The sequence below is a fragment of the Scyliorhinus torazame genome, chromosome 14 (genome assembly GCF_047496885.1).
Source record: "Scyliorhinus torazame isolate Kashiwa2021f chromosome 14, sScyTor2.1, whole genome shotgun sequence".
Taxonomy (NCBI): Eukaryota; Metazoa; Chordata; class Chondrichthyes; order Carcharhiniformes; family Scyliorhinidae; genus Scyliorhinus; species Scyliorhinus torazame.
The window spans coordinates 183,466,751-183,492,748 of record NC_092720.1 but is presented as its reverse complement, the minus strand read 5'-3'; the positions used below and the strand labels follow the sequence as shown (position 1 = coordinate 183,492,748).

General features: G+C 52.9%; 2 protein-coding genes across 4 annotated transcripts in view; both read left to right on the top strand.

Moving 5' to 3' along the window:
- Window positions 1-16,939, top strand: part of LOC140390262 (major histocompatibility complex class I-related gene protein-like) — a 144,359-nt gene extending 127,420 nt beyond the window's left edge. The window contains exons 4-8 of the mRNA XM_072475272.1: window positions 3,755-4,018; window positions 11,590-11,697; window positions 13,204-13,236; window positions 13,480-13,527; window positions 16,472-16,939. Coding sequence (XP_072331373.1) covers window positions 3,755-4,018; window positions 11,590-11,697; window positions 13,204-13,236; window positions 13,480-13,526 — 452 coding nt within the window. The 3' untranslated portion in view covers window position 13,527; window positions 16,472-16,939. The remainder of the gene's footprint in view (window positions 1-3,754; window positions 4,019-11,589; window positions 11,698-13,203; window positions 13,237-13,479; window positions 13,528-16,471) is intronic.
- A 4,243-nt stretch (window positions 16,940-21,182) lies between these two features.
- LOC140390264 (major histocompatibility complex class I-related gene protein-like) overlaps window positions 21,183-25,998 on the top strand; it is a 110,769-nt gene continuing 105,953 nt past the window's right edge. For 2 of the 3 annotated variants that reach the window (XM_072475274.1, XM_072475275.1), the window contains exons 1-2: window positions 21,183-21,391; window positions 24,190-24,450. In XM_072475274.1, the coding sequence (XP_072331375.1) occupies window positions 21,331-21,391; window positions 24,190-24,450 (322 nt within the window). In that variant the 5' untranslated portion in view covers window positions 21,183-21,330. The remainder of the gene's footprint in view (window positions 21,392-24,189; window positions 24,451-25,998) is intronic. The other variant, XM_072475273.1, reaches the window with a different exon arrangement.

Here is a 25,998-nt window from a genome sequence, read left to right as displayed (position 1 = left end):
AGCCGGTGAGTGAGGGGGTCTGAGAGTCGGTGAGTGAGGGGGGGGGGACTGAGAGTCGGTGAGTGAGGGGGGGTCTGAGAGTCGGTGAGTGAGGGGGGTCTGAGAGTCGGTGAGTGAGGGGGGACTGAGAGCCGGTGAGTGAGGGGGGGGACTGAGTCGGTGCGGGAGGGGGGGGACTGAGAGTCGGTGCGGGAGGGGGGGGACTGAGAGTCGGTGAGTGAGGGGGGGGACTGAGTCGGTGCGGGAGGGGGGGGACTGAGAGTCGGTGAGTGAGGGGGACTGAGTCGGTGAGTGAGGGGGGGGACTGAGAGTCGGTGAGTGAGGGGGACTGAGTCGGTGAGTGAGGGGGGGGACTGAGAGACGATGAGTGAGGGGGGGACTGAGATCGGGAGTGAGGGGGAGGGACTGAGAGTCAGTGAGTGAGGGAGGGACTGAGAGTCGGTGAGTGAGAGGGGGGACTGAGAGTCGGTGAGTGAGGGAGGGACTGAGAGTCGGTGAGTGAGAGGGGGGACTGAGAGTCGGTGAGTGAGGGGGGGGGACTGAGAGTCGGTGAGTGAGGGGGGACTGAGAGTCGGTGAGTGAGGGAGGGACTGAAAGTCGGTGAGTGAGAGGGGGGACTGAGAGTCGGTGAGTGAGAGGGGGGGACTGAGAGTCGGTGAGTGAGGGGGGCTCTCAGACTCATTGAGTAAGGGGGGGACTGAGTCGGTGAGTGAGGGGGGACTGAGAGTCGGGGAGGGAGGGGGGGACTGAGAGTCGGTGAGTGAGGGGGGGACGACTGAGAGTCGGTGAGTGAGGTAGGGGCTGAGAGTCGGTGACTGAGGGGGGGGGACTGAGAGTCAGTGAGGGGGGGACTGAGGGACGGGGACTGAGTCGGTGAGTGAGGCGGGACTGAGTCGGGGAGGGAGGGGGGGGGACTGAGAGTCGGTGAGTGAGGGGGGGACTGAGAGTCGGTGAGTGAGGGGGGACTGAGAGTCGGTGAGTGAGGGGGGGGACTGAGAGTCGGTGAGTGAGGGGGGACTGAGAGACGGTGAGTGAGGGGGGGGGGGACTGAGAGTCGGTGAGTGAGGGGGGACTGAGAGTCGGTGAGTGAGGGGGGGGACTGAAAGTCGGTGAGTGAGGGAGGGGACTGAGAGTCGGTGAGTGAGGGAGGGGACTGAGAGTCGGTGAGTGAGTGGGGGGGCAGAGTCTGTGACTGAGGGGGAGGGGACTGAGAGCCGGTGAGTGAGGGGGGGACTGAGAGTCGGTGAGTGAGTGGGGGGACTGAGAGTCTGTGCGGGAGGGGGGGACTGAGAGTCGGTGCGGGAGGGGGGACTGAGAGTCGGTGAGTGAGGGGGGACTGAGAGTCGGTGAGTGAGGGGGGACTGAGAGTCGGTGAGTGAGGGGGGACTGAGAGTCGGTGAGTGAGGGGGGACTGAGAGTCGGTGAGTGTGGGGGGGACTGAGAGTCGGTGATTGAGGGGGGGACTGAGAGTCGGTGAGTGAGGGGGGACTGAGAGTCGGTGAGTGAGGGGGGACTGAGAGTCGGTGAGTGAGGGGGGACTGAGAGTCGGTGAGTGAGGGGAGGGACTGAGAGTCGGTGAGTGAGGGGAGGGACTGAGAGTCGGTGAGTGAGGGGGGACTGAGTCGGTGAGTGAGGGGGGGGACTTAGTCGGTGAGTGAGGGAGGGACTGAGAGTCGGTGAGTGAGGGGGTCTGAGAGTCGGTGAGTGAGGGGGGGGGACTGAGAGTCGGTGAGTGAGGGGGGGACTGAGAGTCGGTGAGTGAGGGGGGACTGAGAGTCGGTGAGTGAGGGGGGGGACTTAGTCGGTGAGTGAGGGAGGGACTGAGAGTCGGTGCGGGAGGGGGGGACTGAGAGTCGGTGAGTGAAGGGGGGGGACTGAGAGTCGGTGAGTGAGGGGGGACTGAGAGTCGGTGAGTGAGGGGGGGACTGAGAGACGGTGAGTGAGGAGGGGGACTGATAGACGGTGATTGAGGGGGGGGGACTGAGAGTCTGTGAGTGAGGAGGGGACTGAGAGTCGGTGAGTGAGGGGGGGACTGAGAGTCGGTGAGTGAGCGGGGACAGAGTCGGTGAGTGAGGGGGGGGACTGAGAGTCGGTGCGGGAGGGGGGGGACTGAGAGTCGGTGCGGGAGGGGGGGACTGAGAGTCGGTGAGTGAGGGGGACTGAGAGACGATGAGTGAAGGGGGGGGACTGAGATCGGGAGTGAGGGAGGGACAGAGTCGGTAAGGGAGGGAGGGACTGAGTCGGTGAGTGAGGGAGCGACTGAGAGTCGGTGATTGAGGGGGGACTGAGAGACGGTGAGTGAGGGGGGACTGAGAGTCGGTGCGGGAGGGGGGGGACTGAGATCGGGAGTGAGGGAGGGACAGAGTCCGTGAGTGAGGGAGCGACTGAGAGTCCGAGAGTGAGGAGGGGGACAGAGTCGGTGATTGAGGAGGGACTGAGAGTCGGTGATTGAGGGGGAACTGAGAGTCAGTGAGTGAGGGGGTGGACCGAGTGTCGGTGAGTGAGGGGGGGGACCGAGTGTCGATGAGTGAGGGGGGGGGACCGAGTGTCGGTGAGTGAGGGGAGGGACCGATTGTCGGTGAGTGAGGGGGGGGACCGAGTGTCGGTGAGTGAGGGGGGGGACCGAGTGTCGGTGAGTGAGGGGGGGGGGACCGATTGTCTGTGAGTGAGGGGGGGGACCGAGTGTCGGTGAGTGAGGGGGGTGACCGAGTGTCGGTGAGTGAGGGGGGGACCGAGTGTCGGTGAGTGAGGGGGGGGACCGAGTGTCGGTGAGTGAGGGGGGGAGACCGAGTGTCGGTGAGTGAGGGGGGGGACCGAGTGTCGGTGAGTGAGGGGGGGGACCGAGTGTCGGTGAGTGAGGGGGGGGACCGAGTGTCGGTGAGTGAGGGGGGGGGACCGAGTGTCGGTGAGTGAGGAGGGGGGACCGAGTGTCGGTGAGTGAGGAGGGGGGACCGAGTGTCGGTGAGTGAGGGGGGGGACCGAGTGTCGGTGAGTGAGGGGGGGGACCGAGTGTCGGTGAGTGAGGGGGGGGGACCCATTGTCGGTGAGTGAGGGGGGGGACCGAGTGTCGGTGAGTGAGGGGGGTGACCGAGTGTCGGTGAGTGAGCTGGGGACCGAGTGTCGGTGAGTGAGGGGGGGACCGAGTGTCGGTGAGTGAGGGGGGGGACCGAGTGTCGGTGAGTGAGGGGGGGACTGAGAGACGGTGAGTGAGGGGGGGACTGAGAGACGGTGAGTGAGGGGGGGACTGAGTCGGTGAGTGAGGGAGGGACTGAGAGCCGGTGAGTGAGGGAGGGACTAAGAGTCGGTGAGTGAGGGGGGGAATGAGAGTCGGTGAGTGAGGGGGGGAATGAGTTGGTGAGTGAGGAGGGACTGAGAATCGATGAGTGGGGGGGGGTCTGAGAGTCGGTGAAAGAGGGGGGGCTGAATGTCGGTGAATGAAGGGGGGGTCCGGAGAGTCGGTGAGTGAGAGGGGACTGAGAGTCGGTGAATGAGGGGGGGGCTGAGTGTCGGTGAATGAGGGGGGACCTGAGTGTCGGTGAATGAGGGGGGACCTGAGAGTCGGTGAGTGAGGGGGGGACTGAGTCGGTGAGTGAGGGAGGGACTGAGTCGGTGAGTGAGGGGGGGACTGAGTCGGTGAGTGAGGGGGGACTGAGAGTCGGTGAGTGAGGGGGGACTGAGAGTCAGTGAAGGGGGTGATGCCTGGGATTCTCTATCTCGAGTTTCCTGTACTGATTCCTCTTCCTTTCTCTCTCAGTTGCCCCCATCGTGTCCTTTACCCGTCTGGGTGATTCTAACCGGCTGTCCTGTGTCGTCACCGGCTTTTACCCTCAAGCCATCGAGGTGAATCTGTGCAGTGACGGAGTGGTGATTAATGAGATCCTGTCCAGTGGGATCTTACCCAATCACGACAGGACCTACCAGATCCGGAAATGGGTGGAGTTTGATCCGGAGGACCAGGCCGAGTATTCCTGTCGGGTGGAACACAGCGGACTGAATGAGGCACTGATGGTGATTCATGGTAAGACCATTTCGCACTGTTAGAGAGACACGGCCTCAGATCAGGATGACACGAGGTGTTAAATCCTCAGTTTCTTTACCCGTCAGTCTGGCCTCAATAAAAGTCGAGATGGATTTGCAGGTACAGCATTAGTTATTTTATTAGACTTGCAAGTCTTTCTCACTTCACAGCAGTAAAGATCACCTCTCTGCTCTCTGTACCTCCGGAATCAAGTGAGGCTATCAGACAAAGAGCTCTGTACTGATACATTCAAATGGCATCAAGTTTCACATACTCGACGCCCATAGGTCATCCTATGTCCCTCCTGACCTGTTTGATCTATTCTGATTGGCTCACTTCCAATCCCTTCCTCTGGCCCCTATTACTCAGCATCACTCTGGTGGACACACCTCTTCCTGCTTTTCCATGCGGTCTGAAATCCTTTGTCGGTGAACTAACCAGAATTAAACTGGCCTATCTTCTACATTACATTAACTAATATCTCTAAAGTAACTATTTTATATCACATTCGTCAGAGGGAAGGTCAGTGCTGAGCTGTGATGAGATTCAGACAGGCAGTGACAGAGACCCAGTACAGCCAATCATCACGCAGGACAGAACACAACCAATCACCAGGCAGAACACTAGAAGGTGGTCTTGCATTATAAAACACAGGAGGCATCAACACTCTGCCTCTTTCCACTGGTGACAACTGTAGTGACAATAAGGGTGTATATTTCAGTTAGCACCTTCTACACATGGCTCAGAGCTAGTCTGGTCTAGTTAGTTATAGTAAGCACGCTTAGATTAGTAGAGTTTCAAACCCACAGCGGACTGTGTACACTGCTTAACAAGTTCAATAAAGCGTATTGAACCAACATCACCGTTTGGAGTCTACTTTCAAGTACAACTGCATCCATTGCAGTCCGTGTTACCCCAGGGTGATTAACACGACAAGCTGTTCACCAGGACAGCTGTTGCCCAGGATACTGAGTGCAAATAAATGTTAAACTCCAATGCATAATATCCAAAACACCACCATTGGAAGACAGTAATTTTGTGTCCTGGGATTTACCGTGCAACATTCCCCATTGTGTCCTGGTGTATCCTGGGATATTACAGTATGAGAGGGCGCAGTGTGTCCTGGGATATTACAGGAGGGACAGGCCTGGTGTATCCTGGGATATTACAGGAGGGACAGGTCCCAGTGTATCCTGGCATATTGTAGGAGGAACAAGACCCGGTGTATCCTGGGATATTATAGGAGGAACACGGTCCTGTATATTTCGGAAGTTGACTTCAAACAGCTTAAAATCAGCTGTCAGAAAAATAATGGAATCTCTTCTACCAGGGGCAGGTTTAACACATAGGGCTAAACAGCTGGCTTGTAATGCACAACAAACAGCAGCGCGGGTTCAATTCCTGTACCGGCCTCCCTGAACAGGCTCCGGAATGTGGTGACTGGGGCTTTTCACAGTAGCTTCATTGAGGCCTACTTGTGACATTAAGTGATGATTATTATTCAGGGAATTCTTGAAAATCTAGAAATCGATTAATATAATCATGAATAGTCAGCTTGGATTCTGAAATATTAAATGTTGCTTTACCTCAATAAGTGGATTTTTTTGAGGATGTAACAGAGGGAGTGGACAATGGTGATATAGTAGATGTAATTTAATATGGTTGGGCAGCACGGTACCACAAGTGGCTAGCACTGTGGCTTCACAGCGGCAGGGTCCCAGGTTCGATTCCCCGCTGGACCACTGTCTGTGCAGAGTCTACACGTTCTCACCGTGTCTGCGTGGGTTTCCTCCGGGTGCTCCGGTTTCCTCCCACAGTCCAAAGACGTGCAGGTTCGGTGGATTGGCCGTGCTAAATTGGCCTTAGTGACCAAAAAGGTAAGGAGGGGTTATTGGGCTCCTGGGACAGGGTGGAAGTGAGGGCTGAAGCGGGTCGGTGCAGACTCGATGGGCCGAATGGCCTCCTTCTGCACTATATGTTCTATGATTTTTCAAATGTAATAGATAAGGTGACTCATGATAGATTAATGGTTGTCAAGAGAATGTGGAGTGAGGAGAAAAATGGCAAAATGATTTGGAGAGAAAAAGCAGAGAGTGAGAGTGAAGGATCATTATTCAGAGTGACAGAAGGTGGGAAGTGGTGATCCACAAGGATCAGTGCTGGGATCACCACTGTTCACAATTTCCATTCAATGATGTGGACATGAGAATCCGATACACTATTTCTCAATTTGCAGAGGACACCAAATTGGGTGGGAATAGTCGATACTGAGCACGATTGCAGCAAATGAATAGACAATATAAACTTGTAGAATGGGCACATAATTGGTGAATGAAGTTCAGCACAGATAAACGTGGGAGAGTTTTCATTAAGGATGAACAGGGAGATCACATCTTACTTGGAAGGAGTAAGTCCGGATGGGATCGGGGACAAAGAGATCTCGGTGTACAAGTACACCAGTCAGTAAACATAGGGCAACAGCTTAGAGAAGGCCATAATAAAGCAAAGAGAAAACCAGGCTTCATTTATCAAAAAATAGAATTGTAAATTAGGTAGTGTAGCGCACAAAGACTCACGAGAGACGAATAGAGATGACGTCGATGAGGCTTTATTAAGCGTGACTTGTTCCCCGCAGTTCAGTAGCAGACTGGCCTGCGGGGGAGAACTCCTGGTTCTTATACTCCGCCTTCAGGGCGGAGCTAGAGGTCAACAGCCAACCAGGACCCGGGATCTGTCAGCCAATTACATCACGGCTTCACAGTCCCACATGACCCCTAATGCATACTACCACATTCAGCCTTTGTTAAAAATGAACCCGGCGGGGTGGTGCTTCGTATGGTGGTAAGGGTTTACAAGGCTGGTCCTGGGAGGAAAACTTTTGCATGTCATCATAGTATGTACAGAGGTTTTTTTGTTTTGAACTATTTACAGTAAAAGGGGGAAAAGAAAGAGTTCTCGTTAAAGTCCACAACATTGTAGTGTTACATCGATGCCACGAGTCGGTCGGGCAGTCTGGTCGTCCTCGTCGATCGCCTCGGCCCCGGTGGTGGTGCCTTTTCCAGTGTTGTCGTCTCCGGGAGCCTTACGGTTTCTGCAGCAGCTTCACTTCTGGTCGGACCTGGGAGGAGGACCGATCCTCCCGGGAAGGGGGCGCTCGCGGGGTGCGCCGGTGGCAGGGAGGGGGTGATTGGTGTCGGGGGTGTGTGTGTGTTGCCGGCGGGTGCCAGATCTCGCAGGGAGACCGTGTCCTGTCGGCCGTCGGGGTACTCCACGTAAGCGTACTGCGGGTTCGCGTGGAGGAGGCGAACCCTCTCGACCAACGGGTCCGACTTGTGCGCCCGCTCATGTTTTCGGAGCAAGATGGGTCCTGGGACCGCCAGCCAGGTCGGCAGCGACGTTCCAGAGGAGGACTTCCTGGGGAAGACAAGGAGGCGCTCATGAGGCGTTTGGTTAGTGCTAGTACACAGTAGCGACCGGATGGAGTGGAGAGCGTCCGGGAGGACCTCCTGCCTCCGTGAAACTGGGAGGTCCCTGGACCGTACGGCCAGTAGGACGGTCTTCCAGACCGTGCCGTTCTCCCTCTCTACTTGCCCGTTGCCCCGGGGGTTGTAGCTGGTCGTCCTGCTCAAGGCTATACCGTTGCTGAGCAGGAACTGGCGCAGCTCGTCACTCATGAAGGAGGACCCCCTGTCGCTGTGGACGTATGCGGGGCAACCGAACAGTGTGAATATGGTGTTAAGGGCTTTGATGACTGTGGCCACTGTCATGTCAGGGCAGGGGATGGCGAAGGGGAAACGGGAGTATTCGTCCACCACATTCAGGAAGTATGTGTTGCGGTCGGTGGAGGGGAGGGGCCCTTTGAAATCCAGACTAAGGCGTTCAAAGGGACGGGAAGCCTTGATCAGGTGCGCACCATCCGGCCTGAAAGTGCGGTTTGCACTCTGCGCAGATGTGGCAGTTCCTTGTGACTGTACGGACTTCCTCCACAGAGTAAGGGAGGTTGCGGGACTTTATAAAGTGGTAGAACCGAGTGACCCCCGGGTGGCAGAGGTCCTCGTGGAGGGTTTGGAGGTGGTTAATTTGTGCATTGGCACATGTGCCGCGGGATAGGGCATCGGACGGCTCGTTCAGCTTTCCGGGACGGTACAGGATCTCATAGTTGAAGGTGGAGAGCTCGATCCTCCACCTTAAGATCTTGTCGTTTTTAATTTTGCCCCGCTGTGCATTATCGAACATGAAGGCTACCGACCGTTGGTCCGTGAGGAGAGTGAATCTCCTGCCGGCCAGGTAATGCCTCCAATGTCGCACAGCTTCCACTATGGCTTGGGCTTCCTTTTCCACTGAGGAGTGGCGGATTTCTGAAGCGTGGAGGGTTCGGGTGAAAAAGGCCACGGGCCTGCCCGCTTGGTTAAGGGTGGCCGCTAGAGCTACATCGGAGGCGTCGTTCTCGACCTGGAAGGGGAGGGACTCGTCGATGGCGCGCATCGTGGCCTTTGCGATATCCGCTTTGATGCGGCCGAAGGCCTGGCAAGCCTCTGTCGACAGAGGGAAGGTCGTGGTCTGTATTAGGAGGCGGGCCTTGTCTGCGTACTGGGGGACCCACTGGGCGTAATATGAAAAGAACCCCAGGCAGCATTTTAGGGCTTTTGAGCAGTGCGGGAGGGAAATTCCATGAGGGGGCGCATGCGTTCGGGGTCGGGGCCTATTATCCCATTGCGCACTACATATCCCAAGATGGCTAGCCGGTTTGTGCTAAAAACGCACTTGTCCTCGTTGTATGTGACGTTCAATGCTTTAGCAGTCTGGAGGAATTTTTGGAGGTTGGCGTCGTGGTCCTGCTGATCGTGGCCGCAGATGGTTACGTTGTCGAGGTACGGGAACGTGGCCCGTAACCCGTGTTGATCAACCATTCGGTCCATCTCTCGTTGGAAGACCGAGACCCCGTTTGTGACGCCAAATGGGACCCTTAGGAAGTGGTATAATCGCCCGTCTGCCTCGAAGGCTGTGTACTTGCGGTCACTTGGGCGGATGGGGAGCTGATGGTAGGCGGACTTGAGGTCCACGGTGGAGAAGACCTTATATTGGGCAATCCGATTGACCATGTCGGATATGCGGGGGAGAGGGTACGCATCTAGTTGTGTGTACCTGTTGATGGTCTGGCCATAGTCTATGACCATCCTTTGCTTCTCCCCTGTCTTTACTACTACCACCTGTGCTCTTCAGGGACTGTTGCTGGCCTGGATTATGCCTTCCTTCAGTAGCCGCTGGACTTCGGACCGAATGAATGTCCGGTCCTGGGCGCTGTACCGTCTGCTCCTAGTGGCGACGGGTTTGCAATCCGGGGTGAGGTTTGCAAACAAGGATGGGGGCTCAACCTTGAGGGTTGCGAGGCCGCAGATAGTGAGTGGGGGTATTGGGCCGCCGAATTGAAACGTTAGGCTCTGCAGGTTGCACTGGAAATCTAATCCCAGTAATGTGGGCGCGCAGAGTTGGGGAAGGACGTAGAGCCTGTAGTTTTTAAACTCCCTCCCTTGCACCGTTAGGGTCACTATGCAGAAGCCTTTAATCTGTACGGAGTGGGATCCTGCAGCTAGGGAAATCTTTTGCGCACTGGGACGGATGGTCAAAAAACAGCGTCTTACCGTGTCGGGGTGGATGAAGCTTTCCGTGCTCCCGGAGTCGACCAGGCATGGTGTCTCTTGCCCGTTTATCAGCACCGTTGTTGTCGTCGTCTGGAGCGTCCGGGGCCGTGCTTGGTCCAGCGTCATTGAGGCCAGATGTGATCGTAGTGCTTGAGCGTCTTCCTCGAACCCCGTGGAGCCGTCGACACTGGTGTCCGTTGTTGCCGTCCAAGATGGCGGCAGGGGTGAACAGAATGGCCGCCCCCATGCATCGCACATGGCTGGGGGGTCACAAGATGGCGGTGGGGGTGGACAAAATGGCCGTCCCCATGCGTCGCACAGGTCTAGGGGGTCCCAAGATGGCGGCGCCCCTCCTCCCCTCGTGGTGGCCGGGACCCAAAATGGCGGCGCCTGCGGGTCGCACGTGGGGCGCTGGGGGGGTTGGGGAGCGTCAGAAACGCGCAGGTCACCTTGTTCTCCGGGGACAGCGGTGGCCGGGACCCAAACTGGTTGCGCCTGCGGGTCGTACATGGGGCGCTGGACAGCGGTGGCCGGGACACAAACTGGTTGCGCCTGCGGGTCGTACAGGGGGGGTTGGGGAGCGTTAGAAGCGCGCAGGACTCCTTGTTCTCCAGGGACAGCGGTAACCTCCCGGGACCGGCACACAGCCGCAAAATGGCCCTTTTTCCCGCAGCTCTTACAAATCGCTGCGCGGGCCGGGCAGCGCTGCCGGGGGTGTTTCGCCTGGCCGCAGAAATAGCAGCGGGCTCCCCCGGGACGACTTGGCGTCTGAACCGCGCAAGCCTGTGGGGAGGGGGGGTGGGGTTTGTCGCGACGGGGGTCCACGGAGCCCAAGGGGCTGCCGCGCGGTCGGGGCCGTAGGCGCGGGCGTTTCGCGCGGCCACATCTAGTGAGGCTGCAAGGGCCCGTGCCTCAGAGTCCTAGCGACTCTTTTTCTAAAAGTCTTTGGCGGATTTGGGAAGAGTTCATACCAGCCACAAAAGCATCACGCATTAACATGTCCGTGTGTTCCATCGCGTTTACCGGCGGGCAGCTGCAGGCCCGTCCCAAAATTAGTAGCGCGGCGTAGAATTCATCTATCGATTCTCCGGGACTTTGCCGTCTCGTTGCGAGTTGGTAGCGTGCGTAGATCTGGTTCACTGGGCGAACATAGATGTTCTTTAGTGCTGCCATCGCCGTCTGGAAATCCTCTGCGTCTTCGATGAGAGGGAAGATTTCCGGGCTTACCATCGAGTGCAGGACCTGTAGTTTCTGGTCTTCTGTGACCCGGCCGGGGACCGTTCTGAGGTAGGCCTCAAAACAAGTCTGCCAGTGTTTGAAAACTGCTGCTGAGTTCACTGCGTTGGGGCTGATCCTCAGGCATTCCGGGATGATCCTGAGCTCCATAGTCCTTTAAGCACGCTTAATAAATTGTAGCGCACAAAGACTCACGAGAGACGAATAGAGATGAAGTCAATGAGGCTTTATTAAGCGTGACTTGTTCCCCGCAGTTCAGGAGCAGACTGGCCTGCGGGGGAGAACTCCTGGTTCTTATACTCCACCTTCAGGGCGGAGCTAGAGGTCAACAGCCAACCAGGACCCGGGATCTGTCAGCCAATGACATCACGGCTTCACAGTCCCACTTGACCCCTAATGCATACTACCACAGGTAGGTTAGGCTAAACCTGTATCAAACCTTGGTTAAACCACATTTGAATACCGTGTGCAGTTCCAGTCACCATTTTTACAAGGAGAGACTGTAGAAACGTTTTCCAGCGATGATACCAGAAATGAGTGTGTGTACGTATCAGGGAAGGGTTGACAGGCTGGGTCTCTGTTCTCAGGAAAACAGAGGCTGGGGTTGGTCAGATTGAGGACTTTAAAATCCAGATGCTCACATTTTCTCTCTCCCTGATTCACTCTGTCTCTCTGATTTTCTTTCCCTAACAGGGCCAAAGCCTCACTCCCAGGTTCCTGTTATCATCGGGATTGTGCTCGGGATCCTGCTGCTGCTCATCGCTCTCATCATTGTGGCTGTCGTCATCTGCAACAATAATGGTAGGAATTGGAGGGAAACCAGCAGCTCCACACTGGGCGTTGGAGGGATCCTGAGGGAATATTCCAGTGTGAGGGTGGCTCAGTCTGTGGGTCTCTGGTTGGTGTGGGGGAGCACACAGTGGGTGAAAGAGCCCCAGGGTTGGGACAGGGAGAGAAAGGGGTTCATGGTAAAGGGAGAGAGTCTGAAAAGTGGCAAAGAGTCTCAGATAGGACGAGGAGTTCAGGTTATCAGTGAGGATCCCTGATCAGTACGGTAGCGAGGGTCGCTGGTCAGTACGGGAGCGAGGGTCGCTGGTCAGTACGGGAGCGAGGGTCTCTGGTCAAGTCGGGAGTGAGGGTCTCTGGTCAGTACGGGAGTGAGGGTCTCTGGTCAATACGGGAGTGAGGGTCTTGGGTCAGTACGGGAGTGAGGGTCTTGGGTCAGTACGGGAGTGAGGGTCTCTGGTCAGTACGGGAGTGAGGGTCTCTGGTCAGTACGGGAGCGAGGTCTCTGGTCAGTATGGGAGTGAGGGTCTTGGGTCAGTACGGGAGTGAGGGTCTTGGGTCAGTACGGGAGTGAGGGTCTCTGGTCAGTACGGGAGTGAGGGTCTTGGGTCAGTACAGGAGTGAGGGTCTTGGGTCAGTACGGGAGTGAGGGTCTCTGGTCAGTACGGGAGCGAGGGTCTCTGGTCAGTACGGGAGCGAGGGTCTCTGGTCAGTACGGGAGTGAGGGTCTCTGGTCAGTACGGGAGTGAGGGTCTTGGGTCAGTACGGGAGTGAGGGTCTCTGGTCAGTACGGGAGTGAGGGTCTCTGCTCAGTAGGGGAGTGAGGGTCTCTGCTCAGTAGGGGAGTGAGGGTCTCTGCTCAGTAGGGGAGTGAGGGTCTCTGCTCAGTAGGGGAGCGAGGGTCTCTGCTCAGTACGGGAGCGAGCGTCTCTGGTCAGTACGGGAGCGAGCGTCTCTGGTCAGTAGGGGAGCGAGCGTCTCTGGTCAGTACGGGAGTGAGGGGATCTGGTCAGTACAGGAGCGAGGGTCTCTGGTCAGTACGGGAGCGAGCATCTCTGGTCAGTACGGGAGTGAGGGTCTCTGGTCAGTACGGGAGTGTGGACAGGGGGAGCGAGGAGTGTGGGGCTGGGACGGGCATGGGGGAGTGCCAGGTTGGGGTCACGAGGTGGGGGAGAGTGTGACCCCTGGGGTCAAGGGTGTGTGGGGAGTGCAGGACTGGGGCCCAGATGGGGCACAGGAAGCTGGGTCCCAGGGAGGGGGAGCAGGAGGGGAGAGTGTGGGGCAAGAGTTTCAGAGGGGTGTAGTGTGAAGCTTTGGTATCGGTGGAGGGAAGGGGCTGGGTTCATGGGGGAAGGATGGGGCTTGGGACAAGGAGGGGGTGGGGGCACGGCATGAGCGTCTCAACATTCTGTGAGAGGGGCTGAGGTGAGGGAGAGTCCATTGGTCCATTACATTCAGAGTTCCAGCCACTCTGATTTTCTTTCAATCTCTCGTCACTCACTGAACATTCCTGTTTTACAGGGAGGGGGAAGAGCGCCTACAATCCTACAAACAGTAAGCTGATCATCAAACACCCTCTGGACCTGTGTGAATTATTCTTCATTCTGTGTCTGATACTCTCTAATAATTGCTCTGTGTGTCACCATCTGAATATGTGTGGTTTCTATTGCCCTGTTGTGTCTGTCTATCTTTGTCTCTCTCATTCTCTGTCTCTTTCTCTCTGCCCTTCTATCTCATGCACTATCCCTGCCTCTAATAATGAACAGTTTTTTTTAATGCCTCTCCTTCCTTTAACAGCTTCTGTTGAAGGGGATTCTCCATCCAGCTCCTCCGCAAATCACTAAGGTATGAGCAGCGTTGAACACAATTGGGATTGGATCATTCTAACGGGGATATTCCCGCTGGTGTTAACTGTATAATCTGGTGGGTGGAATGTGAGCTCCGTGTCTGTCTCCCTGTGTATAGTCATTAAAGACAAACCCATCCAATACAGCACTGAGCTTTGTGACTGGTCTTCTGGAATTGGTTGGTCCTCTACGGTCTGAAGATGGAGATTCTGTGGGTGTTGAGACATCCAGAAACATCTCACCTCCTCAAAGCTGTTCGGATTCCTTGAGGAAGTCTGAATTTCCAGAGTTTCCCCTCAGTTGGTCAGCGTCAGTCCTCCAGGATTTAGCAATAGTCACATTGTGTCATGGGTCTGATTTTTGCTCTTGTTTCTCAACCTGAATTGTGGTGATCCTCAGGTGCAAGGTGGATCTGATGGGATTTTGCTGGTGTTTGGGGGTCTGCTGGGATTTGCTGGTGTTTGGGGGTCTGCTGGGGTTTGGGGGTCTGCTGGAGTTTGACAGCTGATTTGAGGATTGGAAATTGAATGTTAGAAATTTACAACACAGAATGAGGCCATTCAGCCCATCATGTCCATGCAGATTAATGAAGAGCTCCCAGCCCAATCTCACCTTCATGTCCTCGGTCTGCAGCCCTGCAGATCACAGCTCCTCAAGTCGACATCCAAGAATTTATTAAATGTGGCGGGAGTTTCTGCCTCTCCCAACCTTCAGGCAGAGAGTTCCAGGTCCCTCCCACCCCCCGAGTGAAAAAAGTTTCCTAATCTCTCCTCTGTTGCTTCTATCGGTTACTTTAAATCTGTGTCTCCTGGTTTTTGGACCCCTCTACCAAGGTTAATGGGTCCAGTGGAATTCTCCGGCAGCGCACCCCTGGTCATGGGGTTTCCTGACGGCGTTGGCCAACATGGCCATTGGCTGGTCAGCGGCCGGAATGGAGGATCTCGCTGCCAGCGAGGGCACACCCTGCAGGAAAACGCAGCTGGTGGCAGAGAATCCCACCCGTCATCCTTATTTACCGTGGCTTCTCATAATTATATAAACCCCAATTATAGCTCCCTTCACCCTCCCCTATTCTAAAGAATCCTATTCCAGCCTCTCCGGTCTTTCCTCCCAGTGAACATTCTCCAGTCCTGTCCACATTAAACAATCTCCTCTGCATTCTCTCCAGTACAATCACATCTTTTCTGTAACGTGCTGACAGACTGTTTGCAGTGTTCCAGCTGTAGTCTATCTGGTGTTGTTCACAGTTCCAGCAAAACCACTGCTCTATTCCTCAGATAATAATGTTATTCACCTTCTTAACCACATTGTGGCCTTGTCCTCACATCTTTCCCCATTCTTGGACACACACTCTGAGGTTTCTCTCTTCCTCCACATTACTCCCGATCCTCCCATTTACTGGCGATTTCCTTTGTTTTGTTGCACCGCCCAGAATCCATGATCTTGCGTTTCTCCAGGTTGACTTCCACTTTCCTTCGCAACTGACCACCACAGCACAGCACAGAACAGGCCCTTCGGCCCTCGATGCAATGCTCGGCACAACATCGAGAGCCGAAGGGCCTGTTCTGTGCTGCACTGTTCTATGTTCTATCTTCCTGCAGTCTGAAGGTTTCATCCTCGCTGTCAACCACTGAGATAATATTTGTACATCTTCAAACTTATCATTTCCCCCTGCATTTGAATCTAAATCATCACAAAATGCAAGGGAGTGAGGGCCGAGCTCTGTGGAACCCTGACTGGTAACAGGCTTCCAGTCACAAACCCTTTTAACCCTTTGCTACCTGAGGCAATTTTCGATCCGATTTGACACTTGGATGGTCCCAAGTGTTTTTACATTTCTGAGCAGCCTGCAAGGTGGGACCTTCTCTGAATCTATCTTCTCTAAAATGTTGAAATTTACATTGACCATGTCCACCACACAGCCCTTATTAATCCTCTTCAAAAAATAGTTTGATCCGGAACAAATCCATGCTAACTTGCCTTGATTCTAACTGAAAATTAATTCCAATAATAATTCCACCACTGAGGTTAAACTCCACCTATCTCAGACTATCTCTTTGTCCCTTTTCAATCCTCTTATAACTTTGGCAGCCCTTCGATCCTCTTCCACCACTCCTGTGAAAGTCGCCATCGTCCCAGAGGACCGTGGCTGGTCTTCTCTTTGAACGAGAGAGAGAGAGAGCTGACTGGTGGAGATTTAACCTGAGGATCACCACACTTCAGGCAAGGGGCAAGGTTGAGAAGGCCTTCATGAATAACCTCCGCCGGTACGGGAATTGAACCCACGCTGTGGGTGTCAGTCCGCATCACAAATCAGCCAGCCAGCCAACTGAGCTAACCGACCCTCAGTGTAACCAAGGCAGAATTGATTCTGATGGTCAAAGCCTCTGAAATTACCACTCCTTATTGCTTTTAACCTGCTGATTTATCAATTTTAAAGTTGTCAATTCCTTTAATATGATTGTTTCTTACAATGTTTATCTGATCCAGTATTTCACATTCTTCTTCTTTAACTGTGCTGTCATCAGTGTTCCATGTTTTCCAAAGAAAATAAAGTATTACATTTCATAAATGCAATGTATTTAACAACCTAACCACATTATCCGCCCTCTCACACAGACTATCTTATTGGTCTCCAATAGGCCCTACTCCTTTCTTTTCCTTTTGTCCTTATTTACTTATTCAACATCCCGGGAGGCTCCTTGATTTTACTTGCTAGCATTTTTTTCTTTCCCTCTTTACTTTCCTACTTTCCCTTTTAATCTCACTCCCACACACTCTGTACTCTTCCAGGTTTCTGCATTATTAGGTATCTGGGGTCTGATGGATTTTGCTGCTGGTATTTGTGGGGTGTCAGCTGGATCTGATGGATTTTGTTGGGGGTGTTCCAGGCCTGCTGGGTTTGCCTCACTCTATAGCGATGTTTTCTTTCTCTTCCCCAGTGACCTCCAGTGTTCCGGTTGGTAATCCAGGGACACCAGTCGCCGAGATCAGCGGCAGCAGAGGATGAGAGAATCTGGGAAGATGCAATTTCAGCGAGATAACAGCGAGCGAGTGATCAAACTGCACATATGTATCTGCGGAAATGGATCTGTAGTGATGGCATCAGAGATTTCTCTGATGAAATTTCTGTTCTGACCCAACTTGTTTATCCTGTACAGACTCTTAAATCCATCTCACTCACGGCTGATTCATTAATTGGGAGCCACACATTGTGGACACGCCCACCTACAGGGAAAATGCCCAGCTTTTGAAAAAACCTATTCCAAATGCGGTAAACAGAATCATTTCGCTCTGCAGTGCCATTCAGCGACTAAACGTCCTCAATTTAAGTAATCAATTTCATTCAACAAAAATATGTGTAAAAATATTAATACGAATAAAAGTATATCAAAAATGGTGAAACCTGATACTGTTACAGATACTGTCTTGAAGATACATTTTTTTGTTAGCATTGTTGAACAGAATCAGACAATTATGATGTGCAATTCTTCTCCACAGATATCGCATCCCATAAAATCCATCAACTTGGAAGATGAATGGAATATTCCATTACAAGTTAATGGATCTGAGATTGTGTTCAAACTTGACACTGGTGCAAATGCTAATTTAATTAACAACTTTGATTTATCCAAGCTACGTAGGCTTCCAAAGATTCAACGCCCTGACCGCCAGTTGTGTGACTACAATGGCAACATGATTACTTCCTTGGCTTCATGTAATATCTTGGTAAGAAACAAAGACACAGGGATGCCTTTGCGATTTGAAATTGTTGATGCTAGACGTTCATCACTATTAGGTGTTCAAGCAAGTCGAGACTTAAACCTTGTGAAATGAATTCACAGCACCGACAAATGTCCTGCCCCTGTGCAAGAAGACATTGAGGACATACTAGCAAAGTTCCCCGATGTATTCCAAGGTATGGATACTCTTCCTTTTATGTATAACATTCAACATTCAAGGAAGTTATGCGTGGAAAGTATTTTACGCAGAGGGTGGTGGGTGCCTGGAACTCTTTGCCAGCAGAGATGGTAGAGGCGGGTTATGACATTGATGCACGATCAATGACCACTAAAGTGAGGTTGTAGTCCAACTGAAGGCTTTAATAAGCTAGATGTTTCCCCCAGCAGCTCAGGTACAGAAAGAAGGCTGCTGGGGCGGCACGGGCTGTTGTACCCCACCTTGCAGGGCAGAGCTACCATAAAGCTTAACCAATAGGAAACATACAATATCTACCAATGGTATCCAAGCATTACCAGGTCCCGTAATATCTCTACACAGATTACCACATTCAGCCCCTGTTAAAAGAGATGCTACACAGGGCTCCGCTCGAGCCTGGAATGATCCTGAGGCGCAAACGTTCAGGACTGGAGCTGGTGCCCTCCTCCTCCATGTGGTGCAAAGTGCGCGAGGACATGGCACAGGAGCCGCACCGTCTGCTTGTTCAGGCGGAGCCTCCTACCACACGCTGTCAGTCATCTGCTTGAAAGACCAGTGGCACTTGTACACTTTGGGCTGTCGCTGGCCTCCTCCTCTGGGTCTCACCCAGGTCTTATGGGTGGCCAGGTCCTCAGGATGTGTGGCGGGTCCCTGAATATGGGCCGCCGCCTCGCGGCTCTGTCGACGCTGCTGCCGCCACCTTCTCCGGCGCCTGGCCACCCGGCCTCCCAGCAGCACCACTAGGGCAAGTTCAGCAGGGTCCAAAATATCCTCCATACCATTCAATATCTGTAAGGAATTGGGAGAGGGTCTCCATCCTGGGGCCTTCTCCCTCCCCCACCCCCCCCCACCCAGCTACACCCTGCTCAGGCACATTCGGCCACACCCGGCCCTTGCTCACTGGACCCCACACCCTGCACCCAGACACCCACACATAACGTTACCTGGACCAGATGCAGGTCCCCTCCCCGTGGCACTCACCCACCTTCCGGCCACGGACATGTCCCCGGGGCTGCGGCCCATCCCCTGTGTGTTCGGCTATTGGCTGCTGCATCTGTGGTGTTGCCTCCCTAGGTGTTGAGGCTCAGTGTCCAGGCATCACCATCTGATTGGGATGCTTGGCAATAAGGCCCACATGCTACATGGCACGCCTACCCATGGGAATCCACTTGGGTTGTGTGAAGTGCTGACTTAACTCCGCTTGCCAATTCCCTATTAGCAATAACTTCAGCCACGTGGCCAGAGGCCTCTGTGGTCAGTGGGAGTTATGGGTGGTCGGTGGGGTAGACAGCCAAGGGCTGGGGTTGCCCCGGGAACGATGCACACAATCCAGGGGTTGGCATGACGGACCCGCCCGCGGTGGCCCTCCCCCCTTGGCAAACCACCCCAACCAAGGCTGGACCCCTCCGGTAGCCTCCCCCCCACTTCTGAGAACAGGGGCAGCAAGCCCAGTGCCCCCGAGCTCACTGCCTGCGAGCGAAGATACCCATCTGCCAGGTACATGTTTTTAAAAACTAAAAAGTACTAATCGGCGCCCGTGAGATCACTTGCTGGGAAGGTGATTAGATCACGGGAGGCCGTTGGATATGGGGTGGCTCCCGTTAATTGTATGGAAATGGGCTAAAGTGGTGATTATTGGTTTCTCGCCACGCTACGGCGGGATCCCCATTTCGCCTGCGGAAGCGGGCCGGTTGCATCGCAAATGGTTTGGTGGCCACAGTAAGTTCTCATTTTTGGACTCTCCCGTGATTCGCCGGCATCGTTGCGGTCTCACTCGAGCACAGCGAGGCCACTGAATCGCTCTCAATGTCAGTGAGGAACGGAACTGCATCTTCTGTCTCTTTGATAGAAATTTTCTAGGTAAAAAACAGACTTTGCAATGTTTCCTGGAACCAATACTTTGTTACCCCATCTGTGTCTCACAGCCTTAACTCACAATGAGTTTAACTCTCACTTTGCCCTCTCTTTATTTCCCTTGTACAGTATCAGAGAGTGGGATGCTGTTACTGAAGGATAGACTGAATAATATTCGCCCCATCTCCCTGAACAGTTCTCAATGCCACACCCACTCACACACACCCACACAAAGAACAAACAGATAGGATCGCTCTGCAGATATGGGCTTCAGAGGCTAGGCATTATAAAATAAAGGATAAAGTTTGTTGGGGTTCAATGCTGTCGAGCTGGTGTTGTCTCATGATGTCAGGAGTTTCACATCAACAATGTTTGGTGTGGAGGAGAATATAGAGATGCATCAATTTGTTTTGTTTCAGCTTTGCAGGTGCAAAATGCAGACAAGTTACACTCAGATGAGGATTCTCTGGCAGCAGGTTGTGAACCACACCCAATGTTAGGCAAAGCAGACAGAGACAGAGGGAGGGAGAGAATCAGGTAGGATACCGTTTGTCCTTGCTCTGTTTTGCAGCAACTCACTAATCTTTGCTTTTTAGTTTATTCCCTCATCAATTAAAGTGATTCCAGTTCAAAACAAACAAACAGACAGCTCTTCCTCAAGTAGGTCAGGTCAGGTGAAGGCAGGTCAGGTGAAGGCAGGCTTGTTCCCAATGCAAAGTGAACTCATCATCTTCTTTGAAAATATCTCCAGATCAGCATCTGGATGATGCAATATATTTCCATATTTTAGATGCAATAATTCTGAAAGGTCTGATTTCCCCAACATATTGAATAGTTCCGTTGGAAGACATAAGTCGCTCATCCAATAATATTTCAGCAAATCTCCTCTGCACCCTCTCCTCGGTCTTGGCATCCTTCCTGAAACACTCTGACCAGAATTGGACACAATGCTCCATTTGGAGTCTAAGCAATATTTTATAAATGTTCAGCATTACCTCCTTGCGTTTGCACTCTGTGTCTTTATTATGAAGCCAAGTGTTCCATTTATGCTTCTTTAACAGTCTTATCAAACTCCCCTGCCACCTTCAGAGATTAGTGTATACACTCTCTCAGGTCTCTCAGACTCTGCACTCCATTTACAACTGTACCATGCAGTTCATATAACCTCTTCCCATTCTTCCTTTCAAATGCATCACTTTATATAAAATTGCACTTTTTCTGCCGTGTGTCTGCACATTTCACCGTCTGTCTAATGGAACATTGATCTTTACCTTGAGGGGGCTGGGATACAAAATTATGAAAGTGAATCTGTAGTTTTGCAGAGTCCAGGTCAGACCCCATCTGGAGTAGCTGTTCAGTTCTGGTCACCGCCCCTCAGGAAGGGGAGATTGGACTTGGAGGGGATGCAGTGCTGATCACCAGAATGATCCCATAGCTGAAAGGGAGTTTGTATAAACCTGGCTTTTATTCCCAGAGTTTAGACTGTTGAGGGGTAATCGGATTGATCTGCTTATAATGTTAAAATGATTCCGCAGTGGTAGATTCCACATCCATTCTCCTCAAAAAATTATGCATGTCCAGACAGTTGGAATTATTAAATCTAAGATTGATAGATTTATATTGGGTAACATTATTTAGAATATGGAGGAAAGTCAGGAACTGGAGTTCAGACCAGCAGTGTCACAGATCCCCTCCAGTTCTCATGTCCTTCCTTCCCTCTGTATCAAACTCCTTTCAGCTCATTCTGCCCGGCAACTGATGATGTGACAAGTTATTTTTACCTGATTGGGTGGTTCACAATATTGCGGAAATGTTTGTTTCGAACCTGTTTTGTGTCTATTCTGCCGGAAACTGATGACTCACAAACTCTCTTTATTCTGATCGGTTCAATTATATTTTGGGACCAATCGGATTGTGGCTCACTGTGAACAAGACCAGATGGAAATCACGAGCTGAAAATTTCCCTTTTCTTGTCGAAGGATTTCCCTTCAATGTTTCCTCCAGCCTGATGGAAGCAACAATGAGTGGACTGATAGTGCTGCTCCTTCTGTGTGGAGAGGTGGCAGCAGGTGAGTGATGGGGTGTGAGGTGCAGAGCCAGACTGGGTAGTGGGGCATTAATCCTGGGTCAGTGAGTGATGGGGTGCGAGAGGGGCAGAGCCAGGCTGGGTATTGGGGCATTAACCCTGGGTCAGTGAGTGATGGGGTGTGAGAGGGACAGAGCCAGGCTGGGTACTGGGGCATTAACCCTGGGTCAGTGAGTGATGGGGTGTGAGGGGGGCTGAGCCAGGCTTGGTACTGGGGCATTAACCCTGGGTCAGTGAGTGATGGAGTGTGAGGGGGCAGAGCCAGGCTGGGTACTGGGGCATTAACCCTAGGTCAGTGAGTGATGGGATGTGAGAGGGGCAGAGCCAGGCTTGGTACTGGGGCATTAACCCTGGGTCAGTGAGTGATGGGGTGTGAGAGAGGCAGAGTCAGGCTGGGTACTGGGGCATTAACCCTGGGTCAGTGAGTGATGGGGTGTTAGAGGGGCAGAGCCAGGCTGGGTACTGGGGCATTAACCCTGGGTCAGTGAGTGATGGGGTGTTAGAGGGGCAGAGCCAGGCTGGGTACTGGGGCATTAACCCTGGGTCAGTGAGTGATGGGGTGTTAGAGGGGCAGAGCCAGGCTGGGTACTGGGGCATTAACCCTGGGTCAGTGAGTGATGGGGCGTGAGAGGGGCAGAGCCAGGCTGGGTACTGGGGCATTAACCCTGGGTCAGTGAGTGATGGGATGTGAGAGGGGCAGAGCCAGGCTGGGTACTGGGGCATTAACCCTGGGTCAGTGAGTGATGGGGTGTGAGAGGGGCAGAGCCAGGCTGGGTACTGGGGCATTAACCCTGGTCAGTGAGTGATGGGGTGTGAGAGGGGCAGAGCCAGGCTGGGTAGTGGGGCATTAACCCTGGGTCAGTGAGTGATGGGGTGTGAGAGAGGCAGAGCCAGGCTGGGTACTGGGGCATTAGAACATTACAGCGCAGTACAGGCCCTTCGGCCCTCGATGTTGCGCTGACCTGTGAAACCACTCTAAAGCCCAACTCACTATTCCCTTATTGTCCATATGTCTATCCAATGACCATATGAATGCCCTTAGTGTTGGTGAGTCCACTACTGTTGCAGGCAGGGCATTCCACGCCCTTCCTACTCTCTGAGTAAAGAACCTACCTCTGACATCTGACAGTGAAGAGGGAAACGGAGAGAGGAGATGGAGGTGTACAGGGGGAATATTCAGACCGATTTGTCACGCAATTAATTCCTGCTGGATTTGTAGGTTCCTGGGAAAATAAATCGGACAGCAGCCAAGAGGAAGAGAGTGAAAGAGAGAGCAGAGAAATCGCAAAGACCCGGGTAGAGACTCCAACGGAGGATTAGGGAAAGAGAGGGAGCGAGAGAGGGCGGGAGAAGACATCAGACCCAGCCGGAGACTCCAGAATTTCTACCATTCCCACACTGACGTTCTGAGGAACATTGCAAATGTCGGTGTTGGTGTTTTGGAGTTCAGACCCTGATGTATCTCTGTGTGGGTGTTTTGGGGTTCACACCCTGCTGTCTCTCTGGGTATTGGTGTTCATACCCTGATGTCTCTCTCTGTGTGGGTGTTGGTGTTTTGGTGTTCATACCCTGATGTCTCTCTCTGAGTGGGTGTTGGTGTTTTGGGGTTCAGACCCTGATGTCTCTCTGTGGGTGTTGGTGTTTTGGAGTTCATACCCTGATGTCTCTCTGTGTGTCAGTTGGTGTTTTGGAGTTCATACCCTGATGTCTCTCTGTGTGTTGGTGTTGGTGTTTGGGGGTTCAGACCCTGATGTCTCTCTCTGTGGGTGTTGGTGTTTGGGGGTTCAGACCCTGATGTCTCTCTGTGTGGGTGTTGGTGTTTTGGGGTTCACACCCTGATGTCTCTCTGTGTGGGTGTTGGTGTTTTGGGGTTCACATCCTGATGTCTCTCTGTGTGGGTGTTGGTGTTTTGGGGTTCAGACCCTGATGTCTCTCCGTGTGGGTGTTGGTGTTTTGGGGTTCATACCCTGATGTCTCTCTGTGTGGGTGTTGGTGGTTTGGGGTTCACACCCCGATGTCTCTCTGTGTGGGTGTTGGTGTTTTGGTGTTCATACCCTGATGTCTCTGTGTGGGTGTTGCTGTTTGGGGGTTCAGACCCTGATGTCTCTCCGTGTGGGTGTTGGTGTTTGGGGGTTCAGACCCTGATGTCTCTCTGTGTGGGTGTTGGTGGTTCGGGGTTCAGACCCTGATGTCTCTCTGTGTGGGTGTTGGTGGTTTGGGGTTCACACCCCGATGTCTCTCTGTGTGAGTGTTGGTGTTTTGGGGTTCAGACCCTGATGTCTCTCTGTGTGGGTGTTGGTGTTTAGGGGTTCACACCCTGATGTCTCTCTGTGTGGGTGTTGGTGTTTTGGGGTTCAGACCCTGACGTCTCTCTGTGTGGGTGTTGGTGTTTTGGAGTTCACATCCCCATGTCTCTCTGTGTGGGTGTTGGTGTTTTGGGGTTCACACCCCGATGTCTCTCTGTGTGAGAGTTGGTGTTTTGGGGTTCAGACCCTGATGACTCTCTGTGTGGGTGTTGGTGTTTTGGGGTTCACATCCCGATGTCTCTCTGTGTGGGTGTTGCTGTTTTGGGTTTCAGACCCTGATGTGTCTCTGTGTGGGTGTTGGTGTTTTGGGGTTCAGACCCTGATGTCTCTCTCTGTGTGGGTGTGGGTGTTTTGGGGTTCAGACCCTGATGTCTCTCTGTGTGGGTGTTGGTGTTTTGGGGTTCGGACCCTGATGTGTCTCTGTGTGGGTGTTGGTGTTTTGGGGTTCAGTCCCTGATGTCTCTGTGTTTTTCAGGCTCTCACTCTCTCCGGTATTTCCTCACGGGGATAACTCCAATCCCTGGATTCCCGGAGTTTGTGGCTGTCGGATATGTGGATGGTGTCCAGTTTATTATGTACGACAGCGATCGGAAGGATTTGATTCCCCGGGAGCAGTGGATGGTGGACAGTGAGGGGCCTGAGTTCTGGGAACGGAAGAAGTATCTCGCACGGGAACGGGAGGAGAATTTCAAATATCATGTTCCGATCCTCATGACCAGGACCAACCAGTCAGGAGGTGAGTCCTCAATCTCCCAACACTCGGGGGTCCAATGTGGAGACGCCCTGAGTGGATCGAGATCTAGGAAACAGGCTGATTGGCTGTGGATGGGGCAGTAAATCCCATTGGCTGGGTTTGTATTGTGAATGGAGCCTCCTGGTATCAAAGAACAAAGAAATGTACAGCACAGGAACAGGCCCTTCGGCCCTCCAAGCCCGTGCCGACCATGCTGCCCGACTAAACTACAATCTTCTACACTTCCTGGGTCCGTATCCCTCTATTCCCATCCTATTCATGTATTTGTCAAGATGCCCCTTAAATGTCACTATCGTCCCTGCTTCTACCACCTCCTCCGGTAGCGAGTTCCAGGCACCCACTACCCTCTGCGTAAAAAACTTGCCTCGTACATCTACTCTAAACCTTGCCCCTCTGACCTTAAACCTATGCCCCCTAGTAATTGACCCCTCTACCCTGGGGAAAAGCCTCTGACTATCCACTCTGTCTATGCCCCTCATAATTTTGTAGACCTCTATCAGGTCTCCCCTCAACCTCCTTCGTTCCAGTGAGAACAAACCGAGTTTATTCAACCGCTCCTCATAGCTAATGCCCTCCATACCAGGCAACATTCTGGTAAATCTCTTCTGTACCCTCTCTAAAGCCTCCACATCCTTCTGGTAGTGTGGCGACCAGAATTGAACACTATACTCCAAGTGTGGCCTAACTAAGGTTCTATACAGCTGCAACATGACTTGCCAATTCTTATACTCAATGCCCCGGCCAATGAAGGCAAGCATGCCGTATGCCTTCTTGACTACCTTCTCCACCTGTGTTGCCCCTTTCAATGACCTGTGGACCTGTACTCCTAGATCTCTTTGACTTTCAATACTCTTGAGGGTTCTACCATTCACTGTATATTCCCTACCTGCATTAGACCTTCCAAAATGCATTACCTCACATTTGTCCAGATTAAACTCCATCTGCCATCTCTCCGCCCAAGTCTCCAGACAATCTAAATCCTGCTGTATCCTCCGACAGTCCTCATCGCTATCCGCAATTCCACCAACCTTTGTGTCGTCTGCAAACTTACTAATCAGACCAGTTACATTTTCCTCCAAATCATTTATATATATACTACAAAGAGCAAAGGTCCCAGCACTGATCCCTGTGGAACACCACTGGTCACAGCCCTCCAATGAGAAAAGCATCCTTCCATTGCTACTCTCTGCCTTCTATGGCCTAGCCAGTTCTGTATCCACCTTGCCAGCTCACCCCTGATCCCGTGTGACTTCACCTTTTGTACTAGTCTACCATGAGGGACCTTGTCAAAGGCCTTAATGAAGTCCATATAGACAACATCCACTGCTCTACCTGCATCAATCATCTTAGTGACTTCCTCGAAAAACTCTATCAAGTTAGTGAGACATGACCTCCCCTTCACAAAACCGTGCTGCCTCTCACTAATACGTCCATTTGCTTCCAAATGGGAGTAGATCCTGTCTCGAAAAATTCTCTCCATTAATTTCCTGACCACTGAAGTAAGGCTCACCGGCCTGTAGTTTCCGGGAT